The 27,203-nt window shown below is 54.4% G+C and overlaps 1 protein-coding gene and 1 long non-coding RNA gene across 6 annotated transcripts in view; both read right to left on the reverse strand.

Annotated features, from left to right (window-relative positions):
* Positions 1–840: 840 nt before the first annotated feature.
* On the reverse strand, positions 841–5,375 carry LOC107210894. The gene is made up of 2 exons (XR_001524031.2): positions 5,157–5,375; positions 841–2,589 (listed from the first exon to the last, which is right to left on the reverse strand). It is a non-coding gene; the product is annotated as an uncharacterized LOC107210894 (long non-coding RNA).
* Positions 5,376–6,068: 693 nt separating this feature from the next.
* ARHGAP26 (Rho GTPase activating protein 26) overlaps positions 6,069–27,203 on the reverse strand; it is a 98,757-nt gene continuing 77,622 nt past the window's right edge. For 2 of the 5 annotated variants that reach the window (XM_015641713.2, XM_015641711.2), the window contains 3 exons: positions 12,163–12,273; positions 10,319–10,410; positions 6,069–8,531 (listed from right to left, as the gene is read on the reverse strand). In XM_015641713.2, the coding sequence (XP_015497199.1) occupies positions 8,443–8,531; positions 10,319–10,410; positions 12,163–12,273 (292 nt within the window). In that variant the 3' untranslated portion in view covers positions 6,069–8,442. Of the gene's footprint in view, positions 8,532–10,318; positions 10,411–12,162; positions 12,274–13,371; positions 14,989–27,203 lie in introns of those variants that run through there. The other 3 variants (XM_015641715.2, XM_015641714.2, XM_015641717.1) reach the window with 2 other exon arrangements.

Consider the following 27,203-nt stretch of genomic DNA (forward strand, 5'->3'; position numbering starts at 1 on the left):
GCCAGCAGTGAGAAGTCCGTGTCCTGTTATCCGTGGTCCGTGTAGCAGTGGGGAGTCCCTGCACTCTGGATAAAGCAGGGAGAATTCGGCCCTTCAGTGCCTTATCACAAAGTGCACGGATCCGCCGGCGCGGCGGGGGCAGCTCAGGATCGCAATGGCCTTAGGGGGACACGGGGACACCGGGGAGGGCGGGGGGCTGGGGACCGCTGCCAATCCATGCCGAAAAGTGACCTCGCCATTCCCACGGGAAAAGGTAGGGAAGGAGGAAGTGCCTGGATGAAGGTGGGCTGTGGGAAACGCCCTGCGGCCCGGCTTCGGAGAGGGAGGACTTCAGGGACATGAGTAGAGTGAGATTTTATAAAGATTGTATTATTGTATCCCTGTTCAAGGCCCGCCTGGCCGGGGCTCGGGGCAGCCTGGTCCGCTGGAAGGGGGGAAGAGATGGGCTTTAGGGTCCCTTCCAGCCCAGTCCGGTGTGGGATCCCATCTCCACGGAGCAGGCCCTTAGCCCAGGCTGCAGCCAGGCCTTGCTGAGCCATCCATGTTTCATAGGAACCAAATTTTCCGTGAAGGTCGAGGGCCTCTCCAGCCAGAGGCCTGGTGTCCGAGGGAAGGCTGTGAGCGTGTGGGAACGCCCCACCTCCAACCCCCTGCCCACAGCAGAGATGGGTCATTACTCTATTTTGTATATTAAACAAAAAGATATATACTGGGGACAAATCCTATATCATACCAGTGTATGGCATTATTAAAAAAAAAATAAATAAAAAAATCATTATTTTTATCACAGCAATTTTAAACAGCATTAAAAAAAAATAAAAATTAAACCAGTGACTCCTGTTTAAAAATAAAAGTTGTAGTTTTTTATTCATGCTGAATAATTCTGTAGTAACAAGTCTGTAGTTTTCACCTACTCAGTGAAATGTTGGACTGTAAAAGCTTGTGTGGAATTGTTGAACATTTATTTTTTCATTTAAATTTGCTGTTCTGGTAATACAAAGCCACACATCTGTACAGAAGTTGCAGTAAATGTGAGCCATTTACAGCAATGCCGAATAATGGACAGAAACCATATAATAAAATTCTGCTTTTTTCATTAAATGGCTCCAAAATGCTTTTGTGGAGTTTTTGTCCTGGAGAGGGTTGGGTCTGACATGGCAGGGGAGGGACTCTGAGAGTTTGAGGTCCCTTCCAACCTCAATCCCTCTTTAATTCTGTGATTTTAAATGTATTTTGTCCCTGCAGGGGTTCCCGACTGTCTGATACCCATCAGAAGGTGATAAAAGCTCCCTCCCAAGGCAGGTGCCAGGTGCCAAACATCAGTGATAGAAATGAAATGTTCTGAAAAGCCTCGGGGCCCCAGGTGAGGGTTGGGACAGAGGCAGGGGATGGTGGTGGGGGCTGAGCTGCCCTGGGCTCCTGTGCAGAGACAGAAACCAGGAAAACGGGAAAAGGAAAACAGCAGTGCTGAAAGGAGCCTCTCCCTGGCTGTGAAGATGCTGCACTTGGGTTCACAAGTCTCAGCCCCGGAACAGAGGATGCTCCATGAAGCTCCTTCCCTGCCAGTGACCCTCGGAGTTTTTGGCGTTTCCAACCCCTCAGTCACCAAAAACCACCTCAGCCTCCCCCCGAGCCACAGAGCGAGGCGTGCTGCAATAAAATCTCATTTAACTGCTGCAGAAAAGGCCGAGTTCCCAGCAGGGAATGATTTCTTTGAATTGCTTGCAATTAAAACAAAGCTTACATAAATTTCCCCTCGGTAATTCCCAAGCTGGATGGCTGCAGATGGGGGGTCAGAGGCAAGACAAGGATGGGATTTACGATAACCACGTGGAGAGAGAGCTGCTGTAAGCAGAGCCATCAGACACGCAGAGAAAGCTGCTCAGTGGCTCATGGGCTCGTGGTGAGAGCAGCAAGTTCTCAGGGTGGTCACATCCCAGCCAGAGTCCCCTTTGTCCCATTCCATTTACAAAAGCACTGATGTTGATACCAGAAACCTTTGTGGCCCAGGATCCGATTCCTCGCAGGGTTTCTGCCCTTTCCTCTGCCCCCTCCCGTGCTCCACGGCCCTGGGGTGGGCTGGGGCACACCTCCCTCACCTGCCACCTTGCTTTGCTGGTATTTGCTCTCTCGGACTCTGTCCTCAGCTTCCAAGAAACTGGGGTGAAGCCCAGCATGGGATTGCAATTTGTGATCCCTGTTGTGTTCACATTATCCCAATAAAACGATGGCATTTCAGACTGGTTATGAAAAGATGCCATTAAATGCCATTTTTACAGTTCTGACATTTGTGATTTGAGCTGTGGAGTTGGTGTTTGCCCCCAGGATGGTCCCCAGTGGGCTGGCTTGTCCCTGGCCGTGTCCCCTGTGCAGTGTGAGCTCGTGTCGAGCTCTGGGCACACGGAGCTGTGCCACATCAGGCACAAATTCTGGGCTTTTACAGAATAAAAGACTCCTAGGCTGTGTCTCAGTGTTATCCCAAAGGGGCTCCCAGATGCTCTCAGTGCTCCTGCCAAGCTCCTGCCAGGGTCCAGCCAGTTTGGTGCATTTCCTTACCAGGGTTACTGACAACTTCAATTATTGGTGAACCTGAAAATAAATTATATCAATATATTATATAGAGTACATGGACATTTCAGAATTTAAGAAAGTGTAAATATTGAACTTGTCCAAGTCTGGCTGGAGGAGTGGCAGGGAGAGGAAGCACCAGAAGGGAGTTCATTGGTGTCCAGTGCCTGAGCCCGTGGATCAGCTGATAAAATCCAACCTGGAGGAGGGGTGGTGGCAGTAAATAGCTTTACCCAATCCCTCACAGGCCTGGCACAGCTCCAGAGCATAACTAAGGATATTCTCTGAGGTCACAACAAGGAGCCTTAGGTTTAAAAAATAACGAGTGGAATCTTGCTAATTATGGGATCCGTTGATATCAGATCAAACCACATAAAAAAGTTGGGGCAAAACTGCTGAGGCAGCATCAGCTGTGGGCATGAATTGTGCTCTTAATGCAGGGGTGACACTTCCTGCAGGGAAAAGCGGCCTGGTGTGCCCAGGGCTGGGCAGGGGGCTCGGGGACATGTCCCCAAGGAGCAGAACACGGAGGGGAAATCATCTCCAGGGGCTGGGCAGGGGGAGCTGCAGCCCTGAGGAGCTGAGAGAGGAGATGGGGGGACAGGCAGTGACACAGGGGGGCTGTCCCTGCCATCCTGTCACCCTGGGCCTTGGCCCCAGCACATTCCTCTCTGGGCTCCTGCAAGAGCAAATCCAGAATTAAAACCCAGCATTTTTAATTCCTCCTTTCTCTCCCACCGTTTCCTTTTTTACCCTTTTTGGCTCGCAGGCAGCGTTTCCCCAGCTGAGCCGCACGTGTTCCCACCCCAAACAAACAGCACTGGCCTGCGAGCCTCAAACACAGCAATTACTAAAAATAATTTAAACAAATCCAGCCAGCCCAAGCCAACCCTTGGCAAGTCCGAGGGAAGCTGAGGGATGTGGCTCTCTCACCCTCCCCTCCCGCAGCCCCTCTGTGGGGCAGGGACAGGCTGGGGGTCCCCCCCGGGGTCCTGGGGGGCTCCTGCTGGCCCTGGCCAGGGCTCTCTGCCCCAGGCTGCTGCATTTGCTGAGCATAATGGGGCTGAAACAGCTCAAAGCTCCAGGGCTAAATATATCCCCGTTGCTGGGGAAATAAATAATAAACAGCAGCACGATGGGGATGGCGCGGAGTCATCGCTTCTGCAGCGCTCCAGGTGCCACACACGGCAGCAAAACTAAACCAAAATTGCACAGAAACAACATTGTGGCACTGAACTAAAAGCCCAGCCAAACCCAAACTTGGCAAAAAATAACCAGCAGTAAAACAGGGGCAAAAGCAGCACGTGCATCTCCCAGAGTCAGAAATATTTCTGATAGATAATGGCTGCAGCAAAATTAATGAGCTTTAGGAAGGAACAAACCATCTCCAGGATCTCTGGGACTGGGAAGGGGAGGGCAGACGGGGCTGCTCCATCCCGGGGTGGCACCGAGGTGTCCCCAGGGGCTGTGGCTGGCTGTGGTGAGCAGGGTCAGGGTGAGCTGGTTTGCACAAGAGCGGGGCAGCCGTGGGAAAGCTCCTCGCTGGCTGCCAGGACAGTGGGACACGGTGCCATCGGCTGGAGATGGGCACTTACCTGTGTGTGACCGTGGGGAGGGGCTCTGGACAGGGACATGGAGGGACAGGACACAGGGAGTGGCTCCCACTGACCGAGGACAGGGTTAGGTGGGATTTGGGGCAGGAATTGTCCCTGGCACAGGTGCCCAGAGCAGCTGGGGCTGTCCCTGGATCCCTGGCAGTGCCCCAGGCCAGGCTGGACAGGGCTGGGAGCACCTGGGACAGTGGGAGGTGTCCCTGCCATGGCAGGGGGGGCACTGGATGGGGTTTAAGCCCTTCCCAGCCCCCTGTGCAGGGAGATGCTCACCCTGGTGGTACCTTCCCTGCCAGCCACATTCCAGCCCTTCTGGAGCTCATCCCTGGAGCCTCTCCCATCACCTGTCCCTCCTGCTCTGCTCTTCACTCCCAGGTGCTGCAGAGGAAAGCCCTGAGCACTCTGCAGACATTTGATTATCTGATTGCCAGGGTAACAGCTGGGCCTGGGGAGCAGCTGTGGGGGCTCCCAGAGAGATGGGGACACAGCAGGGACACAGAAATGTCCCTGTGGAGCTGGGATTGCTCTAACTCCCCCACGCCCCCAGCTCCAGAGCCGGCTCTGCCATCCCCACCTAATCCAAGCCAGGCTGGTCTCCGGTGACCCGGCTGCCGCAGACTTTTTCCCCTTCCTGCCTGCGTCAGTGAGTTTAGAGCCCAGGTGTGATTTTCTAGACCCTTTTGTCTGAGGTTTAGAAGCAGAATAGGCTTCATTAGCAGAAGGGAGGATTTACAATAAGTAATAGGTAGGTGCTACCTCGTGAGCTGTCAGCATGGTGCTAAATTACCAGCTGAGCCCGTCTGCAAACAATCAGCTCCTCACCCAGAGAACAGAGCTTTAAACGGCTATTTCTTAAAAAAACTTGGCTTTTAATCGTTATTTCCCAAAAGCTAAAAATCAGAATTAGCCCAAATGTACAAACTATAATTGCTTTGAGGTTTCTGCTTCGTTAGGAGCATTGAACCACCACGCACTCACATCTCCATCCTCGGGCTCTGGCTCTGTGCAGGTGAATTCTCCCCTCAGCTACCCCTGATCCATCCCTGGGCTCCACTGCTGTCCACGAGGCTTTGGCCTCTTCTCCAGGCAACCAGGGACAGGACCAGAGCAAATGGCCTCAAGCATCCAAACCAACCCCAGCCCAACACAAACCAAATCCACCCCAATCCAACCAACATCCAACACCCAACCCAGCTAATCCATCCACAGCCCAACCCCAACCCCAGCCCAACACAAACCAAATCCACCCCAATCCAACATCCAACACCCAACCCAGCTAATCCATCCACAGCCCAACCCCAAACCCAGCCCAACCCCAACCAAATCCACCCCAATCCAACCAACATCCAACATCCAACACCCAACACAGCTAATCCATCCACAGCCCAACCCCAACCCCAGCCCAACACAAACCAAATCCATCCCAATCCAACACCCAACACCCAACCCAACACCCAACACCCAACCCAGCCAATCCCAAACCCAGCCCAACCCCAAACCCAGCCCACCCTAATTTATCCAGCTGCCACCAAACCCAAACCAAACTCACTTGTGGACCATTGGCCATCGATGTGAAACGTGGCAGGGCTGCACCAAGAGACTCTTCTGAAGTCAGTTCCAACAGACACCATTGCACCATCTCTTTTTTTTGGTTTAATGCCCACAGTGACCAGCCAGGGGCTGCAGGAGAGGCTCTGCCCATCGGCAGCGTCACCACCCAGCTTTCGTTTCATTTTGACTGACAACTTTAATACCAAGCATCAAATGCTGTGTCAGGCTGGTTTAAAAAAAAAGGTTTCCTACCTTTAATTTCTGTTGGAATAAACCAATGTTTACTACAGTATTAAAGCTGGCCTAAAATGGGAACATTTAGTGAGCGTTCCAGACAAGTTTTTCTTTTTGGAAAATTTTAATTAAAAAAAAAAATATTCCACTGGCTCTCCTGGAAGAGCAATAACTTCTGCCTCGGTTTGATTTCCTTTCCTCCAGGAGACATCTTGTAAATACATCTGCGTGGGACTTCTCCTCCCAGAAACTCTCTAGGTAGCACATCCAAGAGCTCCCAAGGGCCTCTGAAAAGGAATTTACTCCAGTCTGAGTGACTGGAGGAGCCGGGGGGGACCCTGCAGGGGGAGGTTCTGTGGGGACACGGTGGGAGCAGCGCTGCTGGTGCTCACACAGCATCACTAAGCAGGATCCTGAACAGCCTGCCCCAGACAAAGCCTTTTGGAGCCTCTTGGCCCTCTGCAATTCCCATTCATCCCCAGCAGCACCCGGCGAGGCTCGGGTCAGGACAAACACAAACAGCACTGACAGGTGACACAGTGAGGGATTTTAAACCCCTTTCCATCAGCCCTCCCCACCTCTCTGCCAGCCCAGGGAGGGGCTCTCACACACCCCCAGCCCCAGGGCACCGAGCGCAGCCGGGGCTGGAGAGAGCCAAGGCTGGATACAGCCCAACCCCATCTGATGCCAGGGCTGGATAAAGCCTCATCCTTGGCTTCAGGAAAGCCAAGAAATAGCACAAAAGCTGGCTATAAAATCCAAGGATGGAGATGAACAAGCGAGGGAAACACTGGATTTTATCCCTACAAACCTCTCTCCCTCTTCATCCAACTCCTCAGAGCAGAGACCACGAGGCAGTTTGGGGACATCCCCCCTGCCCAAACCATACCAGCCATGAGTGAGGGCCCAGAGTGTTCCCCAGGGGTTATGGAGAGGGTGTGATCCCATGGGAATGAGCTGTGCCACCCACCTTGGAAACAGGAAAAAAAGGATCGCCTTTTTCCTCTTTTGTTTTTTTTTCCCCAAGACAAAAGCCCAGGAAGTTTAATTACTGTGGACAAAAAGATGAAGAGGGTCGAAATTTCAGCTCCCTCCTCTCTAAGTGACACCAGGGACTGAAGGAAGCAGCAGCTCCAGGCCAGGGGCCAGGGGGTTTGGAGCTTCTTGGTCACCAGCTTCAAAGCTCTTCTAAAAATATCAAATATAGATCTTTTCCTCATAATATTTTAAGATACTCTATTTATACATTAATCCTTTCAAAAATAAAAAGCGACACATAGAGCAATTCAGTCACTCAGAGTCTTTAAAACTGTTACAAAAAGCCATGACATCCATCCCCAGCGCCACGGGCCGGGGCTTCTCTTGAGATGTTGTTTTTTTTATAAAATATGATTCCAGCTCTCAGAATCCCGGCTCTGCAGTCAAACAGGGCTCCTTCTCCCAGCTGTCCCCTTCCAAACGCCCTGGAGCCATGAGGGGTTTGCACACTGGCCTGCTGTGTCCAGGGAGGCAGGAGCCGGGCTGGCGCAGTCCAAGGGCTCCTCCCGGCTCTCCCCAGCCCCATCCCGGCCACGGCAGCAGCAAATGCCCCCAAGGATGGAAATAATTCACCTGGCACAACCAGCACTGCACAGACTTGGCACAGACGAGGCTGCAAGCAAGGGGAGGCCTGAAGGACGAGGCTGGAGAGAGGCAGAGGCAGCTGCAGCAGGGCACACCGTGTGTGTGTGTGTGAGCACAGATGTGTCTGTACAGAGGGACTGGGGCAGGCAGGTACCAAACAGCCCAACAGCAGCCCTGAGGTGTGCCTGGGGCTGCAGGGGACGGCAGCACGGGCTGCTCACCTCACACACACACTGAGGGCTGCCCCACAAAATCAAAACCTTGAAAACAAAAGAGCGTGAGGGGTCTGGTCCAAACCCTCCTCAGTGCAGCGAGCCTGGAGAGCCCAGCCAGCCCCGAGCCCCCCGGGCTCGCTCTCGCCTGCAAGAGCCAGCGCTGCCCAGGGGCACCTCCAGTCCTGGAGCTCAGCCCCTTCCCCTGCCCCAGAGCCCAGGGAGTGCCCTGGCACCACTGAGCTGGCCTTGGGACAGCCAGGGAAGGCTCTGGGAGCACAGGGCTCTGCTGGCTGGGACCCTGGGCTCCCAGGGACTGTCCCCCTGCAGGGAGCCCTCGCCTCGGGCCATTCCCAGTCCTCAGCTCGGCCCCTCGGAGCACTCGGCCGTCCCTTGGCTGGTTCTCCATCGCTGGGATGGGGGCTTCAGCACCCCCCCTGGGGCTGGGGGAGTCTCTCCACGTCCCCAGCACCACTCCCCCGCCGGCAGCAGGGAGGAGAGGCGATGTCTGAGCCACACAAACATCCAGCAGCGGGCACAGGGGTGTCCTCACCCCGGTCACACAGTGGCAGAGGGCACAGGGGCCTGCAGGACTCCCCATGGATACCATGGAACGCTCAGCAGTGGCACTGTGCACCCCACAGTTATAGGAACTCCACGTAGTTCTCGGGGATCAGTCCTGTCTTGCCGTTGAGGGTCCCTTCCAGCCAGCCGGGCTCCTGGGATGGGTGAACTGCAGAGACAGGGACACTTCAGCTTGTGTTGATTCTTATGGAAGGAAACTAACAGAGTTAAAATGATCCTCAAGGCCCCTTCTGACCCAAACCATCCTGTGAACACACCAAGGGGCTCAGGCAGCTGAAATGCTCTGTCCCTGCCTGCTCCCCTGGGGCTGCTTGGCCTCACCAAGTCAATCCCACTGCAGGACCGAGCGAGCTGCAGCCTCCAAATACTCCCTGGGGCTGCTGGCCAGAGCGAAGTGAAGTATTTGGGATAAAAACAGGGGCTCAAAACTTCCTCTGGATTTGAGCTAAGACCTCTTGGAAGTTGGAGAGAACGTGGTTAACTCCAGCACATGGTAACTCTGCACATCCCGGCTTGGCCTGGGCCCAGGCTGGAGGGAAATTGCGTTAGGGAACAATCCCAGCGGGAAAGCAAACCCTGCAACCTGATTGTGTGCAACCAGAAACCTGATCAGTCCTCAAAAGCCTTTTCTTTATTCAATCAACCTCCAAAAATCTGCTGATTTAGCAGGAGCCAGGCCAGGGTTACGCCTGCAGGCAGAGGAATATCCCCCCTCCCACAATAACGGTGGGAAGCCGCTTCTCCAGAGCTCCTGGAGCTCCCTGGGACTCTGCAGCTCTGGCCTCGCTGCCTTGCTCCATGGCTGGGGTCGGCTGCAAGAGCCACCAGGGCAACTGGAGCTCCCAAAGAGCCACTGCTGCTGTGGGAGCAGCCCCAAACCCGGATCAAGCTGCTGCTCAGCCACCTGCAGCCTGACAGAAGCTCAGACTAGAACCTGGCTCCAAGCATTGCCAAGATCCCTTTGCCTCTCTGGGCTGTGTAAAGGCCTGTGATGGCAGCGGGGCTCCCACCAAGCCAGGCTGGTTCCACTCCCGTCCTCAGCCAGCCGAGCGACAGGAACACGCTGTGTGCTTTTTCCCTTGAATGATCCATTGATTTTTATCAGCAAACATCATGTATTTAATTCAAACTTGTTCCCCTCCTAGCTGCTCTGATTCCCACAGGCCCTCAGAGGGGAGACCATGTTTATTTATAAGATGACTACAGAGCTGCTTGGGAGGATTGTCTTTAATTCACACATATTCATCCTCCTCCCCTCGCTGCTGTATTCGCCTCTATATCCCAGGGCAAAACCAGTGCCTGTGGCAGCAGCTTCCCAAATGACAATGCTTAGCATTTAAAAGCCAAGAATGACTTGGAAAGTAGTAAAAAGCCTTTTCCTGACGCTGGGATTATAACTAAGCCAGAGCTGCTCAGTTCCACGGGGCACAAAGTCTCGGAGCAGGAAACACCAGATCCGTGTTCATTAGCGTGGTGTCTGAGCAAAGCCCACCTGCCCCAGCAGGAACACTCGTGGCTTTCCCAGCTCCTGCACAAAACCTGACCCAGATCTGATACCCGGATCCCAATCTCCCCTTGGCAGAAGCCCCTGGGAAAGGCCGTGTTTGGCAAACTCTGGGGAGCCCCTGGCACCCTGAAAACTCAGCTTCTGAGCTCGCTGACATAGCTTTCTAAGACTTTCCCAGGACAGTAACTATAAACACAGAGATAGGCATACATTCCTTCTGTTACACATCTTGTGATGGGCATCTCTCATGGCCAGAGGAGTGGGGAAGTCTTATCCTGACCATCCAACCCCTGGCCATGGTCAGAAACCTATAAATCCTGGGAGGAAAAACAAACTCTTCCTTTCACCACACCTCCAGCTGTGTCTGTGTGATCTGTTGAGCAGCAGCAGCAGCAGCAGCAGCAGCAGCAGGAAGCCCCAGCACTCACCGTTGTCGAAGACGGTGCCGGCCGTGAAGGAGAGCTCGGAGTCGTGCTCGGCCTTGCAGGCATAGAGCGCACGGGCCCTGCGCAGAGGGGAGCTGCAAGAGAGGTCACCTGTGGGCACAGGGCCACCAGCACAGGCACAGGGCCACCAGCACAGGCACAGGGCCACCAGCACAGGCACAGGGCCACCAGCACAGGCACAGGGCTGCAGGGGACCTCAGCACAAACCCCAGCCTGAGCCCCGCTGGACTGGCCTGCACTGGTGCCCAAACAGCACCAGCCCAAGCCGGGGGTCCCAGGACAGCTCCAGGCTCTAGGATGGAGCTGGAATGTTCTGTATCTGAGGGGCCATCACTGGCCAGAGGCTGGCACGGAGCAAAGGTGGCAGCAGGTGCTGGCAGTGACCCACTGCCACCGGCCCCGCTCTGCCAAACCCATCCAAGTGCAGCTGCAACCACGAGGAGAATTTCACAGGGAAGAATTAGCACTTGGGGAAGGTTATTTCAAAACAGAAAGCCAAGCAAATCAGTGAAGAATTTGCTGCACTTCTTTAGAGCCTGTACCTGAAGGTAAAAAAGATTTAACAGCCATTAGATTTTGCTGGAAGTGTCAGCCCACACTGCAGGGGAGGGAATCGGAGCAGGGAGAACCAGGAATGGAGCAAACTGCTGGCAGGGAGAGGAAAAAGAGGAACCCCAGGGCTCCTCAGGCACACAGAGCTGTCCCTGCTGGAATCCCCAGCCATCCTTCCCAGCTTTGGGCTGGAGCAGGGCTGGGACACTGCCAGGCTGCGGTGACAGTGACAGAGCCAGCCCAGCCAGGCCCTGCTCGAGCAGCCCCCACACCCAGCACTGCTGCTCAGCTTGACACGGCCCAGGGAAGTGATGAAGTGCCCCAGGAGCTGCTGGGGTGCAGAACGAGGTGCCACCATTCTCAGATCAGTGGTTTCACCAATTCTATCTTTCCTTGGACTTGAAGTTCCCCCGAGTTCCTCGGATGAGCCCAGGGAAGCAGCAACGCTTCATGGCAAGAGCAGGTCCCCTCCAAACCAAACTCCAAGCCCAGGAGCTGGGAATGGTTTTGGCTTTGCTGCAAAGAGAGCCCAAAATGGAGATCTCTCCAAATTCCAGCTGCCTGACACGAGCAGCTCCCAAACACTTCAAAACCAGGATGGGCAAACAATCCTCCCAGCTCCAGAGGGTCCTTCACTGCCGGGGAGGCACCACTCACACACTTGAGACCATCAGATGAAAAACAAAAGGTATTTTCAGGCACACAGGGACCCCTGGGCAGCGCCTGCTCTGGTGCAGGGCACAGGGGGACCCTGGGGCTGGCACACAGCTCAGCCTGCCCCACTGCTCCGGGAGCTGCTGGGAATCCTGCTCTGCTTCGTCTGCAGCTCCCAGGAACGATGAGCTCCAGCAGTGCCCAAGGACCTTCAGCCTGGGCTCACAGCAGCCTGTGCCACCCCGTGTCCATCACCCTCCTGGGACCCCAGATGAGTTCTGTGGCCAGAAAAGCAGGGATGGCAGAGCTTTCCAAAGCTTTACTCCTGGCAGGACACTTCTTACCTGTGGCAGAGCAGAGCAAAGCCAGCGCGGGGCTGAGCTGAGCCCGGCAGGGACACCGAGCACAGCTCCCGCTCCCTGACCCGGGGGCTCGGGGTGTTCCAAGGGGCTCTCCTGGGGCAGGAGGGCTTGAAAGCTCCCCTCTTGCTGAATGCAGACAGCTGTGCTGGGAGGGGTCGAGCAGGATGCCAAGGGAAAGGGAAGTGAAGTGGGGGAAACCGAGGAAATTAAACAGAAATAGCAAAAGCAACAAAAAGCCAAGCGAATTGTGCAACAGACCTGATGGGGGATGAGTCGCTGGACGTAGAGGAGGTGGGCATAGGACTTGATGGCGCAGAGAACATGGGCCAGGACGGTGAGAGGGGTGACGTTGGGCTTGGATTCTGAGGGCTGCAAGACATAACCAGAGACCTTATCAACGTGCAACCACAGCAACAAACGGCAACCGAGAGACACAGAGACGACAGCCGACGATAGCGAGTGCCTTGGGAATATTCCGAGCATGAGACAGCCACGAAATGAAGAGCCAAGACCTTGGGAAGTGTTTCAAGGCTGGATCTGCATTTGTCTGGACAACAAGAGCTGGATCTTCCAACTGACCCCCACTCCATTGCCCCGTCCATCGCAGCGGGCGCCCCGCGTGCCGAGCCTCTGTGCTGGCCACTTACCTGCCTCATGTCCCCCAGAGCTCCCAGAAACAGCTGCTGCCATTTCTGGATGTTAATGATGCCTGAGAGCAGCCTCCACCCCCTGACTGTCACCTGAGGTGCTCATACATGCCGTGTATAAAAGTGTCATTGATTTTGTTTTCCATGCTTTACATCCCTTTTTCCCCTTGTGCTGACTCCTGAAGCCACAGCTGTCAACAGGAGCTGAGTCAAGCTACTGGACTGGTAAATGCACAGAAATTTTTGGGGTCCTTCCAAACTGTTTGATTCAGGTCATTCTCAGTTTCAGCTAAAAGCAATTATTGTACTAAAACATCAGTTTGATTCATTTACTGCTTCTCTGCTTAGCAACTCACTGGTATTCCCTATCGAGTTCAGATTAGAAACTCCATCCCTGATAAAACACCAGAAATCCCTCTCCACATTGCAAATGCCTCTGTAAAAACAAGAAGTTTTGTAAAAGCATCATGACTTGTGTTTTCTCCTTGAGAGAGGGACAGTACCTCTGATGACAGAGTGATGGGTGGAGACAGGACACAACCCCCAGGATGTCCTTACCCCTCAGCTGGGGCCTTCTGGGGTAGAGGGAAGGGATCCAGGGAATGGTGGCTCCACAACAAGTGGAAAACCTCAGCCCTACAAGAGTCCAGACCAACGTTTAACCTTCTCCAATGTGCTCTGGTGCCACCACAGGGGGATATTTATGACATGGATGCTTTCCCCTTGGAAATTGGACCATCTCTGTTCAAGACCAAACCCTTGGCTTGACTCCTTGCAGAAGCTGTGTCACTGGATTCAACAGACACTGATTAATTCCCTCTGGAATTACAAGCAACACCTTTATTATGTCAGAAGATTACACACACAGAGGAATGGGATACAGAAATGAGTGAAGCATGACTTCACCAGAGGCTGGAAAACGGGGAATGCTGTCAGGCAGGCTACCAACGAGATCCTCAAAATGTTCTGCTAATAATCATCACTATTTAAAAACAATCCTTTAGCATTTCTGTCATCAAAACTGTCCATCTTCTGAAAAACGAGTTTTCCTGTCTTTACCAAACCTGACAGCCATTGGTACTTCCCAGATATTCCATCTATTCCTGCCCACAAACAGGAGGTGCTTCCAAGGACACCCAAACTGCCAAAATTAACCCTTTAAGCAGCAGTTCTTTCAAAAAGATGGTCTAGCAATTCCCTTCTCCAAGAGGAGCCTGGCCAAGGTGGGACTTGGAGGGGCAATGAGCTGGTGGCCAAAACGTGGCTGAGCCTGTCCTGCTGAGAGTGGCCACCAACAGCCACCAGCCCTCCCACCACTGTGGCTGTGGGTGGCTCAAGGTGCAAGAGGCCATGGCACTGGGTGTGCCACCATGGGATGGCCACTGAGACATGGCACTGGGTGTGCCACCATGGGATGGCCACTGTGAATGGCACTGGGTGTGCCAGCATGGGATGGCCACTGAGACAGGGCACTGAGTGTGCCACCATGGCATGGCCACTGAGACATGGCACTGAGTGTGCCACCATGGCATGGCCACTGAGACATGGCACTGGGTGTGCCACCATGGCATGGCCACTGAGACATGGCACTGGGTGTGCCACCATGGCATGGCCACTGAGTCTGCCACCAACCCAGGTCCTGTCCACTGCACGAAGGAAGGAAAATCCAATGGCACAGGGCTCCAGGACTAGGAATTGCTGCTGCACTTTCTGAGATGAAATCATGGCACAAGAACGTGGCTCTCACTGCTCCTCAAGTCACTCTGTCATCGCTCCACCACTGCGCGCCCGCTCCGCTCCTGACAGCGGGGAATGCAACCACAGGATTCTCTGAGCTACCAGGGAAAAAAGCCTGGAAGAACCAACACTCAGGCCAGCCTCTGCCTAGGAAGTTATCACTAATTTGGAGCAGGACTTTGGTGTCTTTGGATCCTCGGTGCCACAGAAAACACCTCGTGCCCATCAGGTGCTCACAGAGGATGGACACGGTCCTACGGTGACTGAGCTGCTCTGCAAGTCCTTCCAGAACATTTCCTCAAGAAGAGCCCATGGATAGCTCAGGACCCAGTTGAGCTGCTCCCCAGCACTGACACACCCCAGATGATGAGTGTGAAGGGTTCACCTCCCTCCCATGAAATGCAGGTGCTTCTTTTCAAGCTGCTGCTTGAGTATCACCCTCCTGAGCTTATGTGACTGCCAGACCCGCGTCCTGCCTCGCTGGGGATGCCAGTGCACGTGAGGAACGGGCTATCCCGAGGTCTCTGGTGTTTTGGAAAACAGTTTTCTTGTAGGATCCGGTTTGCTTTGCTTCTCACAAAAAGAGCAGAGGTGGTGAGAGGCTGGGGGGAAGTTCTGGCTGCTGCCTGCAGGCAGCAAATGTCAGCTGGATGGATTTTTTCCTTCTTCTTACTCGGGAGGGCTTTGCGAGGGGCTCTTCCTGTTGGGTGCACAGTAGAAACAAAACAGAGAAAATTGCTAAGAACCAAAACCATCAGAAGCAGGAAACAAAGAAATGCCTCAAATTCGAGTCTTCCAAGGTGAGAATGGACCCTTCCCCAGCAGAAGCAGCTGGGGGAACTCCATCAGTGCATAGCCCAAGGCATCCTGAGGCCCTTCCTGCTGGTCTGAGTGCCCCTCGAGCAGTGGCTGTGATCCTGCAGGGAGGGAGCACTGCAGGGCAGGGAGGGCACAGTGCCACAGCACCTGCAGGGGCACCTGCACCTTCCACTCCAGCAATCCCACTCTTCCTGCAAGCACAGTACTTGGAATGAATTTAGGAGTTAAATCCTCCTCCCTGCTTCCCGTGCCGGCCGTACACGCTGCCTTTCCCATGCAGATGTTTAGTTTGCTGCACAAACACATGAAAAAAAGCAATAACTCTTGTTTCAAAACTCTGCAGGAGTTGCTGGAGCTAAAAAATTATTTTTGTGATCCTTTCTCCTAACCTGCCTCTTTCATTCCTCGTCCTCCTCCACCCAGGCTGCCTCTGGCTGCTCAGCCGGCTCAGGGCCCCGAGGCATGTGCAGCTCTCAGAGCCCCTCTCAGCAGGTCTCCAGACAACTTCTGCTGCTTTGTTCTCCTGGCCGAGAGGACATCGCTTCCACTTCAAACATGTTTACAACTTGTTTATTTTTGTGGAACTCGGGGCTATTTCTGCCACAGAACATCTCACAGCTATGGATGGGAAGAGCCCACTGGAGCATTCCAGCCCTTTCATGAAATCACCTCAAGAATAAACAACAATATTCCCGTTCTGACATGATCAGTACCTGACTGCAGTAAAATACATCAAGGACCACCCAGCCCTTTGCTCCCTGATCTATTCCTAGCTGCAGAACATAAGGTTCTTCTCAAAAGCAACAAGAAAAAAGAAAATTACAGCTTTATGTAATGCCAGAGCACTTCAGCTCTGCTGAAACAAGGACAAGACTGCAGCTCACCAGCAGCCATGGCTCTGTTGCCTAAATGAAATGGGAGGCAGCCTGGCTTTGGGAAGCTCCTGGGGCTCAAGGAGTGCTGCAGGTCCTAGCAAAGCCTGGAGTGATGGATGGGCTCCGGGAAGCCCAGCAGCTCCTGGGCACTGACCTGACCACCAGCTCACAGGGCTCCAGTCTGGCAGGGCTCCTCCTGTGCTTGGTACTTTGAGGCAAGAAAAATGATGTTTAATTCTCTGCAGTGTTACTCTCTCAGGAGTAATGCTGCTGCATGCTCGTTTGGGTGGAAAAAATGACACATTTAAAGGAATAAGCAGCTAAAATGGCCTGTGGTCAGCATCACTTGACCAAACCGGTCCAAAAAAGTCTCCAATTCTTCAGTACAGACCTTCCCCACATCTCCATGTACCAGTTCCCCATCTCCATCAGCACAGATTTCAGGATCTTCTTCCCACCAACACGGACGTGTCCCTCTGTAATCCTGATGACACCCAGCACATGGGCTTGTCTTGTCACTTGGCTGCTTGGCTGATTTCCCATGTGTGGGAATATTTCCCTGCTTTAGTCATTTCCTAAACCATCTAAAAGCTTTTCCACTTGAAGAAGAGAGAGCCCAGGATGAGTTGTGGCTGCGGGGAGGAGAGCTGGAGCTGCTGTCCCACGTTCCCAAGCGCAGACGGATGATGCTCAGTGGTGCAGAGGGAGGAGATGACAGAGCTGCTTTGGTACAGAATCCTGGCACGGAGCTGAGTGCCTGCTGTGAGTGCTGGAGAGAGTGAGGGAGCGAGCAGAGAGTCAGCAATGGATGAGTTCTCAGCATGAGCAGGCGCTGCAGGAAGGGAGCTGCAGGACCAGCCTGGTGCCAGCACAGGTGTCCTCCCAGGTGGGCTCCAGGTGATGGAGCACCGTGACATCTTAACAGGGAACAGCATTTCAGTGACAGCTGCACAACTTGTTCACAACAGAGAATTACCAGTACCACCAGCAGGCTACAGACCCAGCAGGGACTGCTCTCACACAGTCCCAGCACGGGGACAGGCAGGGGGAGGTGGGGCAGGGAATGGAGGCAGCCACAGCTCCACACGAACCAGCCTGGACAGGACAGAGTCACAGAATGGCCTGGGGCTGGAAGGGACCTCAAAGCCCATCCATTCCCACCCCTGCCATGGCAGGGACACCTCCCACTGTCCCAGGCTGCTCCCAGCCCCAGTGTCCAGCCTGGCCTTGGGCACTGCCAGGGATCCAGGGACAGCCCCAGCTGCTCTGGGCACCTGTGCCAGGGCCTGCCCACCCTGCCAGGGAAGGATTTCTTCCCAGTATCTCCACCTTTTGCTCAGCAGCTGCATTTTCTGCTCCATCAATACCTCCCTCCCTCTTCCTCTCTGCCCAAAAGGCTCTCAGCAGACTCAAAATCAGGCTGGAGGGTTTTATGTTGAACCGAGTGCTTTCAAACTGTGTTAAAGCTCTTAATTATTAATAGAAAAGTTGTAATGTGGCAGCAGGGAGACAAAGTGGCAGTTTAGGAGGGAAGTGTTGGTAAATCAGGAGCCAGTGTCTTAGTCATGGCTTCTCCATCGTGCCACAGCTTCTAACATGAGCTAATGCTGCAAGGCTGGGTGCATTAGTCACCAACAAATTCTGTTTGCAATTAAGCAGAACCCAACAGCCCTCCAGAAATCTCACTCCTCCCTGGCATTCATGCACTGCTATCTTACCTCCCCCTGAAAAGAAAACTCTCCCATCTGCCACCCCAACAACCATATGGGATCCGTGGCAAATGAAGGAAATTAAAGTCCCTGTGGGATCACAGCTCCCAGCTCAGCTGTGGGGGGCTTGGGAGGATCAAATATTTGAGCTAAACACATCCTGTGCCCCGGGCAGCCCTGCAGCTCTGCCAGCCACGAGCAGCTAAAGCTGAGCTGTGTGCCTGAGGGTGACCTCCTTTTGGGAACCTGGGGCTGCAGGGAAGCTGAAGGATATGGAAGGATGCTGTCCCTGCTGCCAGCCACCAGCACCTGCCCTGGGGCAGCACAGCCCTGACCCCTGCCCAAGGCTGCGGTGGCTCCAGCCCTGCAGCACCCACCCCACTGCCCTGGAGCCTGCCTTTGGGTGCCAGTGGGGACATCTGCTCATTATTCCCCCAAGCCAAGCCCTCCTCCAGCCTGCAGAGCTGTTCTGCTGCAGGGAGCCAGGAGGGATGCCCGGATGGCCAAGGGGGATCCTCCTGCCCTGCCCCACACCAGCCCTGGAGCAAAACCTGTGCTCTGGTACCACCCCAGCAGGGCACACAGCTCGGGATGGCAGCAGCAACTCCCCCCAGGAGCTGCCACTGTCAGCTCTCCAAAGGGAGAAAGGTTCCTTTCACTCTTCAAGCAATTTCTGGAAATGACCAGAACAGTTATTCCCCACCGTAAAAAATTCATTCCTGACTAAGGAGTATCCCCCACATAACTCAACAGGAGGCCACTTCCAGGCTCAGATCTTAACAGAAAATAAAGATGGTTTCTTTGAGCCTCATCAGCACAGGCTCAAACACTCATTTTTTAGCATGTAAATCTGTTATAAAATAAATAAAAAATAAATGGGACCTCAAAGCCCTTCCAGTGCCACCCCAGCCATGGCAGGGACACCTTCCCCTGTCCCAGGCTGCTCCAAGCCCTGTCCAGCCTGGCCTTGGGCACTGCCAGGGATCCAGGGGCAGCCCCAGCTGCTCTGGGCACCTGTGCCAGGGCCTGCCCACCCTGCCAGGGAACAATTCCTTCCCAGTATCCCACCTATCCCTGCCCTCTGGCACCGGGAGCCATTCTCACTGCCAGTCCAGACCAAAGTCTTGTCCAAAGTCCTTCTCCAGTTCTCCTTCAGGCCCTGGCAGGGGCTCTGAGCTCTCCTTGAGCCCTCTCCTCCCCAGGTGAGCACCCCCAGCTCTCCCAGCCTGGCTCCAGAGCAGAGGAGCTCCAGCCCTGGAGCATGTTTAAATAACCTTCCCCTGCTCCTCGGGTTCCCCAGGGACACCCTGGGCACTGTCTGGAGCCATCCCCACGCCTGACCTCCCTTCTCTCTCCGCACAGTCTGAAGCCAGAGGGGTTTTCCTCAGCTCCACAGGTGTCACAGCCGCTGGCACTCGTGTTTTTCCAGGTGCTGGTGCAGACATCACCAAAAGATGGATGAGTGCTCCTTCCCAGAGCCCAGCCAGGACACCTCCCCTGCAGGACCCCTCACTCGCAGGCCTGGGGCACGGTGCCAGTGCATGGGGACAGGCTGGGGACTGCTGCCAGCTCTGCTGCTGCTGACAATGTCCCAGCTTAGCACTGCCCTGTCACCAGTGTCTGCACAGCAGCAGGGGATTGGGTTACCCCCAGGTGAGGGGAAAGCGCTGGCCTTACAGCTCCAGCTAATTTAGGAGATTAATCAGGCACAAGGATCTCCTTTCAGAGGAGACACGATGTCTTTGTGAGGCAGCAGCCCTGCTCTCCTGGGTCCCTTCGGGGGACTGTCAGCCTTTAGCTGGGGAAGGGGCAGAGGGGGGTCCCCATCTGAAGCCCACTCACGTCCCCTTGGCCACCCCAGCTCCTTCAGCAGCTGGAGCTGCCGGGCCAGGGGGGAGCTGTGGGATGTGTGGTGCGGCTGGAGCCTCAAAAACACTCCCAGAGCCATCAAAAGACTCTTACAAGGGAGAGTCTGGGCTACATCCCTGGGTTTGAATTGATCCCCCTGCAAAAAGAGGAACCAAAGAATGCACTCGGCCGTTTCTCCACTCTGTTTCATCTGAGGTGGCATTGATAGGTGGCAGGAAGACCTAATGTACCATCCCTCTGCTTCCAGCAGGCTCTGTGAAAGGTTTGGCTGTGCCCAAAGGAAACTCGGACAGACTGAGCAGAGGGGCTGGGAGCAGAGCTGGATGTGGGGGATGAGCAGGCTGGGGCACCCCGGGACCCCAAAATCAAAGCGGGGGAAGGCAGGCAGGGGAGGAGAGAGAGAACAAGAGAGGCCTGGGCAGCAGGAGGATGATCCTGAGCTCCACACAGCAGCTCTTCACACAGAATGCCTGTGACTGCCCTGGGGAAGGCTTTGGTGGAGCATCTTTGATTCCTGCATCTGCAACTGCAAGGGATTTCAAATCCTGCTCTGTTTGAAAGCATAATTTCCATTAGCCAGTATCTGTCTGAGGCAGTTCCTTTGAAGATGCTGCTGTGCAGCAATCCCCACACTAATTACAGGAATTAGGAAAGCAATGGAGTACAAGATCTCTTTTTTTTTCCAAGGCTTTCTAGAAAGCTCCTCTTAAACATCACGTGCTGCTGAAGTTTGAGGTGCTTTTTTAGAACTCTTGCAAGGAAATCTAAATTCACTCAGCTCGTGAGAAGCACCCTTAGATGTTCCCAGAGCATCATCCAAACAGAACAGTGCTCCTCAAAGGCAGAGACATCTGAGGAGTCTCCAGAGGGGCAGCACTGGGAAAGGCTGAGGGTGGGGGAGTCAGGCTGCAGGAGCTGCGGGGTGGCCTGGGCTGTGGAGCCTCTGAAGAGGCTGCTCGTCTGTCTGTCCATCTGTCTGTCCATCTGTCCATCTGTCTGTCCATCTGTCCATCTGCAGCCACCCCCACACCCCCTGTGGCTCCAGAGCCCCGAGGAGCAGAGCCATGGCCAGGGCAAGGCAGAGGGTTCAGAGCCAGCCCCAGCTCGTTGCTGCTGCCCCAGAGGGCTCAGCCTGACAAATCCCCTCAGCTCGAATGGATGAATGCAGGAAATATTTTGATATATGACCACTGGGTCACGTGGGGCTGGCCACAGGGCCAGAGACTTGTTTTATGTGAATATTTGCCTTCATTTCCAAATTTAATTAGTGGGAAGTTTCTAGACCAAGAGCCGAGCGAAGAGTGAAGGAGCTAAAGCTTTGCACAGTTGTTGTGCCAAACTCCAGGGCCCAAGGAAAGCCCACAGAGCAGGAAAACAGGTCCCACCTTTTCCTCCTGTGGGCCTGCAGCAGCACACAGAGATGCTGGGGCAGGCAGGATCCCACTGCTGGGGGCTGCTCCTACCCAGACTGCCTGAAACATCCACCTCAAATGGAAATGTGTCACCTCCCTCTGCCTTCCCCAGACCAACCCCTGCTCCTGCAGCCCACGAGCAGCACTCTTTTCCACACATCTTGAAATACCTCAGGAAAGGATACAGATGCTTAGAAAATAAACCCTGGATTATTTAAGCACAACAAGGGAAGGAATTCACAGAATCATTAAGGTTGGAGAAGACCTCCAAGATCATAAAGTTCAACCTTCTATAAGAAATCTGTACATATACATGTGTGTATATATATATATATCTATATACACAGATATAAATTTAAAGATTATATGGCCATCAGCAACTAAGCCTCAAGTATATTTATCTGTGGAGTCTATTGAGTTTGCTGCTTGTGTTTTCCACAGCCAGGTTTGAGGACATTTGCCAGAGCCCTGAATCACTCTGGTTTACGGAGCTTTCTCACCACAGGCACGATCTAGGACTCCCAAGCTAAAACTGCTCTAAAAGAAACAAACACACAGACACCCTCACAACAGCCTGCACCAAAAAAAAATAAGTCATAAGATAGTTTGAATGTTATGTCATCTGGAATCAGCCAAGCAGCAGACTGGGAATTTTAGGAACTTTTCTCAAGTAAGAGGACGGGGAGCAAGGCGGGTTCTGTTCTAAGCTGGCAGCAATCTCTGCTCCTCCTGAGCACAAACCAACCCCTGGCTGAGGCACAGAAGATGCAAACCCTGAGCAGCCACACAAGGAGGCATCGAGGGGAGGGGAGATGAAATAACAGAGTACCCTGACCCTGCCTGGAAGGGAGCAGCAAAAGCCTGGCTTGGGGACCCAGGGCTGGGGGCCACCCAGGGCACCTCCTGCACCATCTCCAGCCACCCCACTGCGCAGGAACCTCAGATATTGGGTGTAAAACCCCCTGTCCCAGCCCAGGACCACAGCTGGGAATGGGTCTGCTCCTCTTAAAGAGCGATTTAGATAAGGCTGTTCTGGAGCTGCTCTGATTACAAGATTTTACCTAATCCCCCAAAAATGCCATTTATTGTTTGGCAGCCCGCAGATCCGCCCCTCGGGGCAGGCCTTGGCGATCCAAAGGCAGATGAGGCAGAAGAGCAGAGTTTTGGGGTCTGGGCTGAGCTCTGAGTGGCAGTAGGTGGAGGGAGACACTTTCCCCCAGCCCCAGTGTCCAGCTGTCACCATGGGGTGCAGCACACAGGGGTGCTCGGGGTGAATCCCCCCAGGGAAGGGCAGCAGGGGACACAGAGCAGAGGAAGGTCCCCAGGGAGCCCCAGCCCTGCTCTGCTGGCCCCAACACGCCTCTCCCAGCTCTTGGCTTGCTCCAGAGCCGCGGTGGCTCCCGGCCAGGCGGCCACAATGCAGTGGAAGGAAGAAGAAACAGCTTTGTTTTGCCCAAAGCCTCGCAATTAATCAAGTTCCTATTTCCTCGCAGTCCCACGTTCCCCACCCCAAATGCAGCAGGGAGCTCCCAGCCATGGCAGAGCCCAGGGCCGAGCACAGGGCTTCCTTTGCCATTTCATCAGAACACCGAACCAGAAAATGAAATTGAAATGGAAATGTCTTTGCTACAGTGAGAAGCACCCAGGGCCCTCAGAGTCCAGTGCAAGATGGGAGCCTCTGGGGCAGCCCCATTCCTGCCAGGACCATCCCCTGGGACCCCCCTGGGCACCAGCTCTCCCAGCCAGGAGGAACACACGGAATCCCAGAGTCACTGAGGCTGGAAAAGCCCTCCCAGCCCATTGAGCTGTGCCCCATCCCCACCCTGTCCCCAGCCCAGAGCACCAAGTGCCACCTCCAGGAATTCCTGCCATTCCTCCAGGGATGGGCAATCAAACCTCCCTGGGCAGTTCCAAGGCCTGGCCACCTTTTCCATGGAGAAATTCCTCCTGATTTGGACCCCTCCAAGCACAAGTCACTGTTTTTATAGTGACACACGCTGCAAAACAAAACACCAGTGCATTTTCCTGGCCTTTATCCAAAATGAAGCGGGGCTGAATCTCAGGGTGGAAGGAGAGGGGGGGATCCAGGTTCCTCAGGGACAGGAGCACTTGATGCACGAGCAAATTTCTTAAACAGAAGTCCCAGAGATGCCATTTCAGAGGGACATTCCCAAAGTGGCTGCCGGGAAGGCAGGATGAGGGTGGGACCTGTGCCTCTGCACCTCTAATTGCCATTATTCTTCAGGATTATAAACAACAGGAGCAGAGATTGATGAAAGCTGAGCAGAACGAGGGCCTGGGAGCACAGGGAGAGGAACTGGAGGTCAGGCAGGTTAAGGACTCATTTCTGGCTCACCACAGCCCCTCTGGATGAGGACAGATGGGCAGGCACAGCAGGCACAGCCTGGTCTCTCCTGCAGCAGTTAAAGGCCTGTTTGCTTCACCTCACCTGCTTTTGCTTTCATGTGATAATTGTCTAAGTTATTTGCATTTTTAAGAGACCATTTTTCCAAAAAAAAAATCCTACCCTCTCCTGTTTGATGTGTTACCCCATCCCTGGAAGAGCCCAAGGACAGTCTGGACAGGGCTTGGAGCAACCTGGGATAGTGGAAGGTCATTCCAAACCAAAGCAGTCTGTGGCTCCATGATTCTGGGATGCTGCACTTGGATTTGGGATGGTGAAGGCCCCCAGAGCAGAGCACAGGAACAGAGCAAAGGGAGGAAGGTGCAGCAGCACCCCAGTCCCTGCTGTGCTGTCCCCTGTCCCCCTGCCCCAAAGCTCACCCCCAGCCACTTGGAGAAGTTCCTGATGGAGACAGTAATATCTGAAATTTCTCTCATTTTCAGGCATGGAAAGAGAAATGTTCAGTTTTAACTGGGATGCCTAATGAAGATTTATTTATGTGGGAATAACCACTCTTCCTTGGAGTAACTGGGTTATTTTTTCATGACCACTAGACCTTAGATCTGCTCCTCATTTCTTTCCATACCCACAGAGGGCAAAGAAATAGCCATACTTGGTCAGTGAGAAAATGAAATTAAATGCAAATAGACATGTACTGACTAAATCTGAGTTTCCCAAGGTTATTATTCCCCTAAATGCCAAGTCCCTGGGGTGAAGGAGGGGCAGCATCAGCCTGGGCCAGGGCTGGCATGTGGGGGCTCAGCCTGGCCCATGGCCCCATCCACCAGTGCCCTGGGCCTGAGGGTGAGGATGGGCACAGCACTGGGAACACTGGCAGGCCTGGAGGCATGGATGAACATGGGAAGGGTGTTAAACTGGCTGTGTCTCCTTGGTGCAAGCAGCCAGTGCCACCCCTGACACAGGCAGGGACAGCTTCCACTGGCCCAGGTCACTCCACACCCTGTCCAGCCTGGCCTTGGGAATTCTCAGGGATGAGGCAGCCCCAGCTGCTCTGGGCACCTGTGCCAGGGCCTGCTCACCCTGCCAGGAACAATTCCTGCCCAATATCCCATCAAACCCTCCCCTGTAAGGCATTCCCTTGCCCTTGCCCTGCCTCAGCTGAAGAACACATCTCTGCTGGAAACACCGTGCTCTCTGCTTCATGCTTGGCTGTTTTCTGAGGAAGCTGCTTCCTGCAGGGGCAGGATAAAGACACCCAACAGGACACAGGCAGCAAAGGGACACAGAAACCCAAGGGACACAGAAACCCAGCACTGCTTTGGACACAAATCCCTGGCCAGGGTTTGGTGGCCCCGGTGGCCGCAGCCACAGCGACAGCTCCTGGCACGGGGCAGCAGTCCCGCTGACTCACCCAGTACAACTCCTGCCCAGAGCAGTTTTTCCATAAAAATAAACCCAGCCCTAATAAATAAATGCATTCCCATCGTAAAAGCCCGATTGGTGGCTGGGAAGGAAGAGCCTGAGCCCTGCAGCAAAATAATTTCCCTCTGGATTGGAGACTCTGCACTGTGCTCCAGGGAAAGCTGATGAGAAGGAGCTCCTTTCCTGGGGAGGGGGACAGGGGGCCCAGGACCGAGGTGGAGGGACCCCAGCCCCAGCACTTCGCTGCTGCAGCAGAGGAAGAAGCGACACTCGCTGACGAGGGGGATTTGGGAACTGGCGCAGCTCCCGGCAGAGCAGACCTGGGGGATACACGAGCATTTAGCAGGGAGCCAAGGGCTTTTGTAAACAGAAGCTCAAACAAACATCTCTCGTTTCACAGATGGTGCTCACAGTTTACAGCTGGCACATTTAAAGGCCACCCTGGACACACGGGTGCTCACGGCCTCAAATGGGACACAAGAAATGGCCCAGGCCTGCAGGCCTCAACATCTGCACTCCAAGGAGCCTCCCTCTGGCACCCACTGGAGTTATTGCCACAGGAATATCACTGGGACTCCTCAGGAGGAACGAAGAACATCAGAGTGACCCAACTGCTTTCCCTGCAGCTCCCCGCTGAGCGCAGGCTCCCAGCTCAGCAGGCTGGGGCTGCAGGAGACAGCCCCTCCTGAACAGCTGCCCACAGCTAAGAATTACAGAAAACTGGCAACACAAGAGAAAACCCCAAAGTCCTGAAGCAGAGCTCAGGGATAGGTATCACAGGAGCAGCAGAGTTCAAAGGAGCACAAACCTCGAGGCACCTCCAGGTGCTCCCCATGGCCACAGATCCTAACTGTGGGCCCAGTAATTGCAGGGGAGCACCAGAACCCCTGGGACGGCAGCAGCAGGGCCCCAGCCCGGGCCACAGAGTGAGGCAAAGCCCACATTTCTCAGCTGCTGGGACAAACAGAAGTGTCTTTATGGGGACGTTATTTGGGCAGCCCCGCGGAGCAGCGGGGACGGAGCCGCCGGACACTGGCACCATTCAGACACCCTGCCCCAGCCAGCCTGCAGCCACAGGGCAGGGCTGGGGACAGTCCTGCTGCTGGCAGCCCTCCTCACCCTCCTCATCCTCACCACTGCAAACCCAGGCCCACCGAGGGCAGAACCCCAAAAACACAGAGCTCTCAAAAACACAGGCACAGCCCCCTTGCTGGGCAAGCGTGGGGAGTGACACCCACACACACTCAATCAAATCAGGTTAGATGCTGCACTTCTCATTGAAAGATTGGATTAAAGACATTTAAATGGCCCAATATTTGGGGTCACAGAGGGTATTTGTCCTGTGGATCCATATTTCAACCTTTAGCTCAACACAGCTCAGAACCCTGCATGTTTCTGTGTGTGCAGGAATTATCTCATGGTCACCCAGCTTGTGGAAAAGCACCAAATGGCACCAGCACTGCCAGAGCCAGGAGCTCCAGCGCTGTCCTGCTCAGCTCAGCTCACAGAAATAAAGGCTCTGTAACTGGCACAAGCACCTGGTTCAGTGCCAGCCCGCTCACCTAATCCCTCGGGAACAGCACGGTGCCTCCACTCCCCAGAGACCCACACAGCTTTAACTGAGGGGTTCTGCTGAATTCCTTTCTAACTCCTGGTAAGAAAGAAATCATTAGGAAGAGGCAGCTCTTGGAATCTGAAAAACTGTGAATTTGGCAAGCAATCCTTGTAAGGTCCCAGCAACACCCAGGCTCATTCTGTGATAAGACACACCATTTTTTCCCCCTTGGAAGGATAAACAAACTAAAGCCATCCTGTTGTGGGGATGGGATGTGACTGACTCCACAGCTTCAACCAGGCATGACAGAGAGAAGCATCTTTACTCTGTATGTACCATATGTAAAGCACAGCCTTGGTTTGGAGGTGTCCTACCTTTGGGTGGTCTGTCCTGCCCCACAGCTCTCCCCTATGGGATGATCCCCACGGAGCAGGCACGGCACAGGGCTGGGCACACCGAGGAGAGGCTGGGGGGCTGCTGCAGCTCGGGGTTTAGTGGCAGGAGGATGATGATGGAAGCAGAGCAGATGGTGAAGCTGGATGAAGCCTGTGTCCGTTCCACACTTACCTTCCTGCCTGGGAGAGCCGGGCAGGGCCTGGAGCCATCCCAAATGCTGCAGGGAGAGCTGCACCTCAAACCCCACACCCAACCCAGCCAAGGCAACAGCGTCACCCTGCCCACAGCACCTGTCCCAGCACCCTGCCGAGCCCCCTCTGGCACCCAGCGAGCCCAGGCATGGCCCTGCTGCCCCCAGGGCACGGGGGCAGCTCTGGAGCAGTGGGAACCAGGAATGTCAGGGCTGTGGGAGGGTGGGAAGGACGGTGTCCCTGCACTGGGACATCCCACAGCCGGCGGTGCCGGGAGGGAAGCAGCGTTCCTGCCGCCCATC

The sequence above is a fragment of the Parus major genome, chromosome 13 (assembly GCF_001522545.3).
Source record: "Parus major isolate Abel chromosome 13, Parus_major1.1, whole genome shotgun sequence".
In the NCBI taxonomy this organism is placed as follows: Eukaryota; Metazoa; Chordata; class Aves; order Passeriformes; family Paridae; genus Parus; species Parus major.